The sequence below is a fragment of the Bubalus kerabau genome, chromosome 20 (assembly GCF_029407905.1).
Source record: "Bubalus kerabau isolate K-KA32 ecotype Philippines breed swamp buffalo chromosome 20, PCC_UOA_SB_1v2, whole genome shotgun sequence".
In the NCBI taxonomy this organism is placed as follows: Eukaryota; Metazoa; Chordata; class Mammalia; order Artiodactyla; family Bovidae; genus Bubalus; species Bubalus kerabau.
Window position 1 is genome coordinate 55,534,851 of NC_073643.1, and position 12,859 is coordinate 55,547,709.

Here is a 12,859-nt window from a genome sequence, read left to right on the forward strand (position 1 = left end):
CTCAGAGCAATCTTCAAAGGGAGACGTGATCACAGGTTTACCTGACCGCATCAAGCTCACACTGGGCCACCGTGCTGGCCACGTGGGGCTCAGCAGAATGTAAACCATTTGTAACATTCCGGTAAGAGGGTGAAAACCCTACTTCATCTCGTTGACTTTCGTTTCTGTTATTCTTGGAGGGCAACAGACGGTAACTTAGAAAATGTTAATCATGGAAGTATGTGAAATGAAGACAATAGGAAAAATGATTTCCCACACATACCCAAGAAAATCAGATTTCTCTTTTTCTTTTACCCTTTTCCTTCAGAACTCTCAATATTGTGCCGGTACTTTGACTCAAAATACCAAATGAGGGGGAAAAAAAAAGCCACATCAGCATGAGCTTCCTTTACTGTTCAACTTGGCTGGCTATATTAATGAATTTTACTAATTATAAGATGCATTAAAGTACTAGAAGGAATTATGTCTTTTAAGCAACATATTTTCTAGGTTAAACTGTCAGATAAGAATGACTTGAATGGCTAAGTATCTGTTTTCTTGGTTGGTGTTTCTTCAAATCACTTTGTCAAAAAAGGATCTGAGGGCTGTGAGGAAAAACATGGTTTCGATAAGCAATGCTATTTCTTCTGTGTGCCAGGAGATAGAGGGTGTGGCAGTAACTTTCTCTGCAGGTTCCAGCACACTGGTGAACTTTCTCTGCAGGTTCCAGCACACTGGTGATGGGCTGGAATCTACAGTAGGGAAGTTGTAAAAGAGATGTTCGGGTCCCCCTCAGGGCAGGTCTTGGATGGGATATGATTCGGTTCCATCCCCTGATTCAACCCCAGACTTCCTGTTAGGTGGGGATAGTCTGGAACACTCAGCAATGAGTAAGGCCACCAACCACGTGCAATTCACAGCTCTACAAACGCCTTCGATTCTACTGCTGTTTCACAATCCCTTTCTTGCACGGCTCAAGTTCACCCCCTCCACTAAGTCTTCCCCCAAAAGTTAGCCCGCATCAATCATGTGTGCTTTGAACCCCCATCTCAGTAGCTGCTGCTGCTTCTGTGAGTTCTGAAATGGGATTCTTATCTGAGTAGTATTGTTCCCCACATTGTATAGGCAAGTCTCACCAACTAGCTCCACTGGCAAAATCTGTGGGCCAGACATTTTTGATTATTCTCAGCAGCAAGTAGCAAGATGCGATATACTCAGTGTTTTCAAAATGCAATGCTTTAAATAAGAGACAATGAAAGGAAGGGACATTCATTTTCACAAAGACACAAAACAGATCACGGAATATACAGCCAGCTCTTCCAGGCTAGTATTTTGATCTTAAGCCTGCTAAAGACATTCTCCTGATTACATTTTACTAGCTACTTACCTATTTTTGCATCTAGAGAGCCCTCCAAGTCAGCTTTGGCCAAGATGATGACCGGGACTTCCTGCTGGGTGAGCATGTTCACGGCCGTCACGGGCGTCAGACAATCTGAAAATGAGGGCAGACAACGGTGGAGGCCCGTCAGCTGGGGCTTTAACACCCTCTGCGACTCAGAGGAGACAAGTGAGAAAAAGAAGCTTTAGAACCTCTGTGTTTTGTGCTAATTATTATAGAATTTGTTCTTTGAAGGTATTAACAGATAATTCACACTAGTGGAGGATCAAAAGATTAAACAAATACATGAAAATATTCATTCGTGCTCCTCACCAAAGAAGTGAAAATGGCACTTTTGTTTTCCAGAAGGTGGAGGAAAGATGTTCCTACCACCTCCCTTATCCTTTTGGAAAGTAACTCGAGTATACAGAAGAAAGAGAAAACCAACAACCCACCTACGGTGAAACTAAAAGATACCTGGAATTTTAAACTATAACACTCAAAGATGGAAGCGGATAGGAAAGGAGAGAATGACTGAGCAGAGATCCGATTTTCACACATACAAGCACAAAATTGCTCCTTCCCATGCCGCTTCTAAGGAGATACCAGAGGCTGTGGTCCAGCAAAAAGTGAAAGTGAAGTCGCTTAGTCGTGTCGGACTCTTTGCAACCCCAGGGACTGTAACCTATCAGGCTCCTCCGACCATGGGATTTTCCAGGCAAGAATGCTGGAGTGGGTTGCCATTCCCTTCTCCAGGGGATCTTCCGGACCCGGGGATTGAACCTGGGTCTCCAGCATTGCAGGCAGACGCTTTACGATCTGAGCCACCAGGGCAGCCCTGCGAAAGTAAGGGGTAAATCAAGAAAAGGAGGACATGGAATCCAGGGAACAAACAGGGAATCCAACAAAGAGAAGAGGGCAGGGACATCTGCAGAGCAGAGACAGACAGAACTCCCAGGATGGCAGATGCCGGGAGAAAGAACAGGGGACATGCGAACAGGACAGAAAGCCCTAGGAAGCATCGTTGGGGAAAAAAAGGGACGGGCACATTTTCTGACAGACTGGAATATGTAGAAAACTTGAAAGGAGTTTTAAAGAGCTTCTGGGAGGGCGTGGGAAGACAATCAGAAATTCAAAGAACACAAAACAAATGAAAAAAAAAAAAGAGAGAGAACATCATGAACTTCAGGAAAAACAGAAAGTTATATAAAAAGGAAAATGTAATCAGAGTATATTTGGCTCAGATGACCAATATTTATGTGGTCATAACAAAACACTTAATTTGGAATTATCCAAACAGAGGATAATTGTCCAAACAGACCACAAATCTCTGGTCTATAGCAGAGAAACGGCTCAGGCACAGGCTGCCAGCTGACCCCGTGTCTGTCTTGCCCTCTGATTCAGCAACAGAGTGTTTGGCTGGACACATGGCTGCACGGCTAATGGCAGTGCTGCTCAGCCCCCCTCCACCAGGAGTGGCCAGGGAGTGTGTGCAGAAGAGCAGGAGGACAGGCTCGCAAAGAGGGGGAGCTGCCCTTCTCCCCCCACCCTTCTGACCACAATGCAGATGACATGCAGAACAATCTAGAACACACAGATAAGGGCGACATCCTAGAGGGGCCAAGCAGTACAAAGGAAAGAGCCTTGGCCCGACCACCTGTATCTACTATAAAGAACTATCAAAATTAAAGAATAAAAAGCTTCCCTGGTGGCTCAGTGGTAAAGAATTTGCCTGACAATATAGGAGACGCAGGTTCAACCCCTGGTCTGGATCCCACACACTGCGGAGCCCCTAAGCCCGTGTGCCACAGCTGCTGAGCCTGAGCGCTAGGGCCCAGGAGCTGTAAGTACTGAGCCCTCGAGCCACAAGTACCGGAGTGTGCTCTCGAGTCCGTGCTCAGCAACAGGAGAAGCCACTGCAGCCAGAAAAAAGCCCACGTAGAAATGAAGACCCAGCACAGCCGAAAGACAGATACATAAAATAAAATTAGAAGGGCACCCTCACTGTGAAGTTGTGCTGGAATTCGTGTGTCATCTGGATAAGACACTCTAAACTGATTTAGCCCTTTCAGAAACCAATAAAAGCAACATGTAAAAAGAACCAAAAAAGGGTTCATTAAAAAAAAAAAAAATCACACTCTTGGGGATGTTTTCCTTCTTTCTTTTTTTTTTGGGGTGGGGTGGGGTGGGGGGAGCTGTTTTCTGAGGAATTTATTCTACAGAGGCAAAGAACTGTCTCCGTAATAGCCCAAACACGAAAAAGGCCAAATATTCAACATGATAGGGAAGATTTAGAATATTATGGTACATTGAGTTGATAGAATATTATGCATGGATTAAAGACAAGCCTGCCTAAAAACTAAGAAATATTTTCTGATATCATATTAAGTAAAAAACGAAAAAACAAAAGATAGGAGCAGTCTCATTTTTAGGATGAGTGTGTGTGGGAACATGAATTTAAAAGATGTATGACCACATGCAAAAGAATAAATTAAAGTTAATTTAAAAATGGATTAAAGACCTAAATATAAGATCTAAAACTATAAAAGTCTTAGAAGAAAACACAGGTGTATAAATCTTAGTGATCTTTGACTAGGCGATGGTGTCTTAGATATGACACCAAAAGCAAAAACAACAGAAGAAACAAGTATTAATAGATAAATTGGATTTCACCAAAATTTAAAACTTCCAAGCTTCAAAGGACACCATCAAGAAAGTGAAAAGAACAGTCACAGAACTGGAGAACATTTATGTAAATCATATACCTGGTAAGAAACTTGTGTCTACTATAAAGAACTATCAAAATTAAAGAATAAAAAGACAACTCAATTAAAAATTGAGCAGATGCTCTGAATAGATATTCCTCTACAGAAGATATGTAAATGGCCAATGAGCACATGAAAAGATGATCAACACCATTAGTCATCGGATAAACATAAACGCAGATCGAAGCCACAGTGAGATAACGCTTCACACCCATTAGCATGACCATAACAAAAAAGACAGTGACAAGTGCTGGCCAAAATGTGGAGAAAATGGATCCCTTTGCACTGCTTCTGGGGATGTAAAATAGAGCACCTGCCTTGAGAAAGTCTGACGGTTCCTCAACCAGTTAAATATAGAGTTACTATTAACGTAAGACCCAACAACTCAACAGATACATACACAAAGAAATAAGTCAGAATTAGATACATACACGAAGAAATAAAAGCATATATCCGCACAAGAATCCGTACCAAAGGGACATGGCAGCTAGCTAGAGAGTGGAACCCAAAATGTCTATCAACTGATGAATGGATAAATAAAATGTGGTATATATAATGAAGTATTATTCTGAAATAAAAAGGAATGGAGCACTAACGCATGCGACAACACTGGATGACCTTGAAAACATTACACTAAGTGAAAGAAGCCAGTCATGAAAGAACAAATACCATGCGAGTCCACGTACATGAAATGTCCAGAACAGGCACATCTATGGAGAAAGAACGTAGATTAGTGGTGTCCTGGGGCTGGGGAAATAGGAGGTATTGAGTATGGTTGCTAGAGGGTATGAGATTTCTTTGGGGGGGTGATGAAAATGTCCTAGAATTGACAGTGGTGATGGTTGTACACCTCTGTGGATATACAAAAAAACCAATGAACTGTACACTTTAAATAGATGAATTTTTTGGTATGCAAAATATATATCAATAAAGTCATTTATCAGAAAAATATGAAAAAAAGTAGAGTATGAATTAAAGGGCTGGATTTTTTTCATTTTCCCACATAAAAGTCTATTGTGACTATTTTTCAATTAGGAAAAAAGCTAATATTTGAATTCACACATGAGCAGATGTGTAATGAACGCCCTACAGCAGTGTGCCTGCTGTACCCAGTCACGACCTGTTTCTCAGAAAGAACCAAAGTTAAGATCTGAAGTTCTTGGTCAGAGTTGGCGTTCTCCACATTTCTCATGAGCCGTGTGCCGGCAACGTGAAGCAGGAAGCCAGGGAGAAACCCCAAGTAACTGAAGCAGTTCATACAGGGGTTAAATCACAGTGAAACGCCGCAGAAAACACAAAGGATTCCTAACAGCCAGTAATTACAAAGGAAACATTCTAGGCAAGAAGCTGCCCTCTCTCTCAGGACCCCCACTGCAAACAAGGCAGGTCTTTCATGCCCCTTGGAAAAACAGACCAGAGACTTTTGTTTGGTGCTTAGCAGAGCGGTGCTGCCTGCAGCTAGGTCCCCAGATCTCTGTGGAAACAGGGCCCCGTGGTCAAGTAAGCGTGAGGAGAGGTGCCTGACGTTCCCCTGTAGACAGTCACAACACACGTCAGCACAGAGAAGACACTGACAAGTCTGAAAGCAAAGAAACCTATTTATTTCTGCTTTATGCCAGGTTACCTGAGCACAGAAGCTTTCCTCCGCACAGCATCTATCAACACCTGCTGAACTGCAAGGATGCTAGCAGGGACAGTTAGGTTCAAGAACAAACTGTTACCCACAGGATTCTGTTCCTTGCCCTTTGTTCCACCCTCATGCTGATTCTATGGAGACAGGGCAAGGCAATAGGGAGCCATAAATTATTCGATGTTTTGGGGCCTCTCTCTAATGTGTCAACAACGACAGGGTTCCTAAGCCTCTTATTACAGAGACCTCGTTTACCCTTTTGGCAAAAAATGCATTGTGTAGATCATCGGTGACTCAGAGCTGAAATGCATGGTTCCAAAGCCCCAGGGTTTGCATATTTTAATATCAGGAGTGTAAGAAAAAGACTCCAGGAAAAAACAGAACAGCGTCTAGAACTCTGACAATATTTCCCCCATTGATGCTTTTTATGGTTTCTAGTTCCTATCAAGTCACAGCTTATGTAACACGACTTAAGTCAGAGGTAGTCAACTAAGAGGAGGCAGTGTCAATGATTATGGAAATACACTCGATTTCAAGATCTGTATGTAGAGGGACGTTACTTTTTGCTCTCTTAAAGGAATCTGTGCCAATTACAGGATGTTGAGCAAAAACAGTACATTTAGTCAAACACATGAGCAACATAGTCAGCCAGGCCAAAAATCAGGGAGATGTCTGAGGAGTCTTCTGAACAAATAATTCTGAGAGCTGTTCTCGCCCCTCCATCCTGATGGCCGCAGTTTCAGGGCCATCACTCACTACTCACCTCTCACCTCACTACTGGGGAAGCCAGCTCTCCTGCCTCCACTCTAACACTCAAGCACCACCCTGTCCATACTCCTCCTCCTCAGAGCCCCTCAGGGCTCCTTCTGTACCCACCAGGCCCCCACACCACCTTGCCTGACAGCCCCATCACCTGCGCTGCTGAGAAAACTCAACTTCCTTCAGTCACAGGATGGATCTGGGATCAGAACCTTGGTCATCTTGTACCAACTCAGGAGCCCATATGCAGACACCAACTCAGCAACTGTAGGAACTTGAGTGTGATAATTTAAGCTCAGGCAAGTGATAAATTCTATCACAACTGTGTGCTACCATGACTTGAAGTGGTCACTGCTTTAATATTTATTTATCCTGAAAAACAGATATTTGAGGGAAAACCAAGGCGCCTGTCTGAATAGAGCCAGTTGGCAATGGTAAATGACACTAGTGATAAGACGCTCAGGTTTAAAATGTGACTGTAGAGGCCAAAGGAGGCATAAACCCATATCCATGCAGCAGTTTCAATTCACCTTCAGGAAAACCGTGTTACGCTCGAGCACTGTACTGGCCATAAACGACTGAGGCCACAGGTCAATATCCAGAGACCTGACGTGCAAATTAATCCAGAGACTTTGAATAAATTGGCATCTGCAAAAAGAATATTTCCACTATGAAAATTAGAATTGGAAAATTTAGAGCCAAGAGGAGCATTCCGTTTGGATTTATTTCAGAAATTACTAAAGAGGGGAGAACCAAGCCAAAAGGAAACCAACCAGGCCAAGTCAGATGTGCTGATACCGACGTGACGTGCAAACTGGCCCGTGCTGCAACAGCCTCTTAATTTCCTACACGTGAAAATGTTTTGGGTTCATACAGTATCTTTCATGGCAGGAACTATATCTTTTATAACTTATTAGCTAGTTAATCCCCTACTGCTATTACTTCATTTTAATTTATGTCCCCAACTTAAGCATGGAGGGGGAATCGAAGGTCAGATTCACATTTTTTAGTTTTTCAATTTTAGATATTATTCTACTGCCATAGTTCTCAAGAAATCTCAAAATGTTCATGAGAGTATAAATGATGAGTTTTCCCTTTAAACCACTGAAAAGAATCCAATTTTTCTTTTGAATAAATGGAAAATAAAACTGAGAGAGAGCTATACTGGACTTCAGAAGCACACACTGAAATCTTAAAAGAGTCTTTTCTTTATTTCAATATACAACAAAAGAGATGAAACCGAGTGATATGTGTCCTGGGCCAGCGAATTACGTATGCATCTGGGTCTCCTCTGCTGCAGCCTCCCAGAAGGCAAGACTGTGAGTGGCCACCTAACCATCCCCGAGTGCTCAGCACGCAGCCGGCTTTCAGTAAATATTAACTGATCTGAGTATTACTGTTGTTAACAATTATAAATCTTCAGCAGAGAGAAGCTGGGGCAACACTGTTTATCCTTCCAATCTGATCAGGGAGTCTTTCCTTCTGGCTATTTTATGCATTCCAATTATTTTAAAAAAACCACAAAACTATACTACCATTCAAAAATTTTTATTAATCTAGTAACTTAAACAGACCTGCAATAATTCAGACTGTGTGGCTTGGGTTGAAGTTTATATAGTCTATGAAAAGTGAAGTGGGCTGAGATTTTTACAGAAATATTTACATTTCTCCTGAGACCTACTTCTAATTAACAGGGGAGTTCCTTTTGCCTGCCCAGGATCCATACTCCTTCCTCTGGTAAGAGCCTGAGTTTTACAGAGCTATCCCTTCCTCATGGATGACAGTCCTGGGGGGCTATCAAGGAATAAGGTACCTGGCCTTCCTTCGGCCAACACAGAGGCCAGGGGTCCCCAGCTGTACCAATCGGACACGTTTCTCTGCAGGACAAATCTCAAAGCAAGCGCCCCAAGTGTTGATGACAAGGTGAGAGCAGATTCCCTCAGTCAGTGGTATCAAGACATTATTCATTCTTCCTGCCCCAACTCCCGTGGCTGCCTAGTCCAAGTCTTCTTCCAGACTGGTTCTTCCCCACAGTTTTCCAGTATGTTCCCCCTTTCCTCTGGGTGAGCCAGAGATGGACTCTGTGGCTTGCAGCCCTGGACTTCAGACTAATGCACAGGCACTTCTCTTCCTCACTGACCAACACTCGCTATGCCAATTTGAGGTCAGCTTGATTCTCATTAAAGACCAGGACCTTGCTGGTCTGCTCAGATCACTCTGTGAATTCTTAAGAGACACTAAAATTAAGTTATTGAAAATGTTTCCTCTGTTTCTCACTGGCTTCCTTCCTGTCCTTGTCAGTATAGTTTTATTTGATGATGAGACTATAAATTAAGCACAAGATTCTATTCTTATCAGAAAAGAGCTTTGAATCTAGATTATATTTAAAGGGAAAGAGTTGAACTTTCAAACAAAAACTTAAGAAGCGGAGAAGCTACTGACTCAAAGTAACTTATTTTCAAGTCTCTTTCTGATCCTCACGTTTTAAAATCGACACATAAAGTCAGGCCAAGGAGAGGAACAGATCACAAGGGATGACGTGTGTGAAAGGACCGTGAACTCTGTGAAATGTAAGGCATAACGCCCCCGTCTCAACCTTAACTTGCCCACTCACCTTGGCCAGGGATGAGGGCCTTCCGAAAGGTTTCCTTCAGAGGGCTGTGCCCGTGCAAGAGCCTGTGGCTGGGCGAGATGGCCACGTGGGAGGTGCCATAAACGGCCTCGGGGGTGGCTGTGTAGGCGCTCAGCTTTTCTCCTGTGACTTGCCCATCAACCTGACAAGAGGCAGAGTCGTTTCAGTTCTCAGTCCCCACTCTGGGCTGCCATGCTCCCCAGCCCACATCCCCTGTTCCCACCCCTCCTCAATCCCAGGCAGCGGCAGGCATATGGGGGCCTGAGATGGTCCCAGGCAGGGGCAGACAGGGGGAGAGAGAAGCGGGCCGCAGTTCCTCTTTCAGGAGGCTTCCCCAAGGCCCACCCCCAGGCCTACTTGGGGGTCCCCATCAAAGGATGTCAGAGCATGCCCAGAAAGAGGCTTTCCCCAGTTCCTGGCTCCTCTGTCCACGAATCAATAACTGTCAATGTTATTTGTCCTGGGAAAGGCGCTATACTTTCCTCCAGGATTTATGTGATGAATACAGGCACCTACTTTTCTAAAAAGAGGCCTAAAGAGGCAGAAGGGGGTTTGTGAGCATTAACTGCTGCAGATGCTCCTGCTCAATCACCTTTAATGTGAAGTCCAGATGGCAGCCCACACAGTCGCCAATCCAGTGGGCCTGCATGCCTTTAATCCCGTACCATTCCGGAAGGTCCACCAGCGCGTCCTGCATGGCCTGTAGGAATGAAAGGAGGATGGAGAAGTAGAAACTACAGACTGCTTAAGACAAAGCAAGTGACTGGGGGCTTGCTAAGGTGGGAGAACTGGGGTCACTGAGGCTCAGGAATTCACCCTTTTCTTCTTCACTGGCCAATCAGAGGGGCCCAGCAAAGGTTATACAGATGGGCCCATCATGACTCAACTTCACGAAATGGGCTTCACCCACTTCTCTATTCTCAGTGAGCCAAGGTTTCAGAGAAAGAAGAAAGTTAACAAGAAGAGGATGAGATGGTTGGATGGCATCACCGACTCAATGGACATCAAACTGAGCAAACTCTGGGAGATAGTAAGGACAGGGAAGCCTGGCGCATTGCAGTCCATGGGGCAGCAAAGAGTCAAACACCACTTAACAACTGAACAATGATATGCTTATCTTTGACGGATGTGGTTGGGGCATTCTCCTCCCCAGTCTAGAACCTAAACAAAAGAAGCACACGTTTATGAATTTTTAAACTCTAAGATAAGCCATGGCTATTCTATAGCTCAGCTATAGAATATATAGAACATTATAAATCTATTGTAAAAATAAAAATCAGCTCAACAGAAATCATCACATTGATTTGTGTAACATTTGCTATTAGAGGCACACATTTTATTTTCATTGATATTTGTCAAATTTTAATCCATGTGTGTGTGCATGCGTGCTAAGTCACTCAGTCGTGTCTGATTCTTTGCGACCTAATGAAATGTAGTGTGCCAGGCTCCTATGTCCATGGGGATTCTCCAGGCAAGAATACTAGAGCGGGTTGCCATGCCTTCATCCTGGGGATCTTCCCAGTCCAGGGATGGAACCCGCATCTCTTGAATTGGCAGGCAGGGGTCTTTGCCACTCGCACCACCTACAGGAAAAGATGAGCCAGGACTAAAACCCAGACTGGTTGTTCAGTCTCTAAGTCTTGTCAGACTCTTTGCCACTCCATGCAGCACGCCACGCTTCCCTGTCCTTGATCATCTCCCAGAGTTTGCTCAAACTCATGTCCATTGAGTTGATGATGTCATCCAACCATCTCATCCTCTCTCATCTCCTTCTCCTCCTGCCTTCGATCTTTCCCAGCATCTGGGTCTTTTCCAGTGAGTCAGCTCTTCCCATCAGGTGGCCAAAGTACTGGAGCTTCAGCTTCAGCATTGGTCCTTCCAAAGAATATTCAGTTGCTTTCCTTTAGGATTGACTGGTTGGATCTCCTTGCTGTCCAAGGGACTCTCAAGACTCTTCTTCATCACCACAGTTTGAAAACATCAGTTCTTCAGTGTTCAGCCTTCTTCATGGTCCAACTCTCATATCCATACATGACTATTGGAAAAATCATAGCTCTGACTAGATGGACCTTTGTGAGCAAAGTGATGTCTCTGCTTTTTAATATGCTGTCTAGGTTTGTCACAGCTTTTCTTCCAAGGAGCAAGTGTCTTTTAATTTCATGGCTGCAGTCACCATCTGCAGTGATTTTGGAATCCCCAGAAAATAAAGTCTGTCATTGCTTCCATTTTTTCCCCATCTATTTGCCATCACCTGATGGGACGAGATGCCATGATCTTCACTTTTTGAATGTTGAGTTTTAAGCCAGTTTTTTCACTCTCCTCTTTCACCTTCATCAAGAGGCTTTTTAGTTCCTCTTCACTTTCTGCCCTTAGGGTGGTGTCATATGCATATCTGAGGTTATTAATATTTCTCTGGTAATCTTGATTCCATCTTGTGGTTAATCCAACCTAGCATTTTGCATGATGTATTCTATATATAAGTTAAATAAGCAGGATGACAATACACAGCCTTGACATACTCCTTTCCTAATTTGGAACCAGTCCATTGTTTCATGTCCAGTTCTAACTGTTGCTTCTTGACCTGCATATAGGTTTCTCAGGAGGCAGGTAAGGCAGTCTGATATTCCCATCTCTTGAAGAATTTCCCAGTTTGTTATGATCCTTCCAGACTTACTAACTGCATTCTTTCACCTACAGTGAAGAGACTCTTACTCAATCATGTGATAAACAACACAGAGCATTTTCTGTATTTGTCATCTATCTATCCATCCATTCTCATTTATTTGGGAGAGGCTGCAAGCTTCAGGATTTGGAAATTTATTTTGAGGCATAAACTGTGGATTATGGACACCTACAGGCTGACAAGAGATGAGTTCATTCATTAGTTTATTCCCAAGAATGTATTAATTCTTCACCCCTTAGCATCAGGACCTCATCCAGACGTTGGAGGCTTCAGTTCAGTTCAGTTCAGTCACTCAGTTGTGTCCGACTCTTTGCGACTCCATGGACCGCAGCATGCCAGGCCTCCCTGTCCATCACCAACTCCCGGAGTTTGGGCATACACAAAAGCAGGATTGCCAGAGTCCCTAACATCAATTTTATTTTCTATTGTTTTTTCAATGAGAAATTTTAATACCCTTTTGACAATGAACTGTATGTAGAAATATGATTTTCTTCTCTATTGTTGAGTACTCATAAAATGCAAGTAAACTTCATGCTTAGCCAGAGGCTAGGCTATGTTAACAGGATGAATGGAAGGTGGTAATAACTAGGATTTGTGAGAAGATTCTGGGTAATATTTTCTAGCAAAACACACAATAACCTGTATTTTATCATCTCAATCTTCTGGACTCGGTCGAAGAGTACCCCTAGCTTGCCACAAGTAGAGAAAGCCTGTGTGCAGCAACAAAGACCCACCGCAGTCAACAAGTAGAATAATAAATCATTCTTTAAAAATCACCCATAGTGATGGCTGTAAGGCAGTATAAGATCATGACTCATTGAAGAAATGTTAAATTATATTCATATATAGTTTATATGTATTGAGTTGCATACAAATTCCTTAGAAACTACCACATACATGAAGGTGCGTATGAACACATTAAGCTAAGGAGAACACTTACTGATTAAAAGAGCCTATTCCCACATTCTTTCAGATAAACTATAGTTTCTCCATATTTTCCCTTCCTGGCTGACATAAGTGGAACATGAATTTG

General features: G+C 43.2%; 1 protein-coding gene across 5 annotated transcripts in view; it reads right to left on the reverse strand.

Annotated features, from left to right (window-relative positions):
- Positions 1-12,859, reverse strand: part of LARS2 (leucyl-tRNA synthetase 2, mitochondrial) — a 146,967-nt gene that overhangs the window by 48,499 nt on the left and 85,609 nt on the right. For all 5 annotated transcript variants that reach the window (XR_008706380.1, XM_055558840.1, XM_055558839.1 and 2 more), the window contains 3 exons: positions 9,736-9,843; positions 9,126-9,285; positions 1,367-1,471 (listed from right to left, as the gene is read on the reverse strand). Coding sequence is in view for 4 of the 5 variants with exons in the window: in XM_055558840.1 (XP_055414815.1) it covers positions 1,367-1,471; positions 9,126-9,285; positions 9,736-9,843 (373 nt within the window). In the remaining variant the exon portion in view is untranslated. The remainder of the gene's footprint in view (positions 1-1,366; positions 1,472-9,125; positions 9,286-9,735; positions 9,844-12,859) is intronic.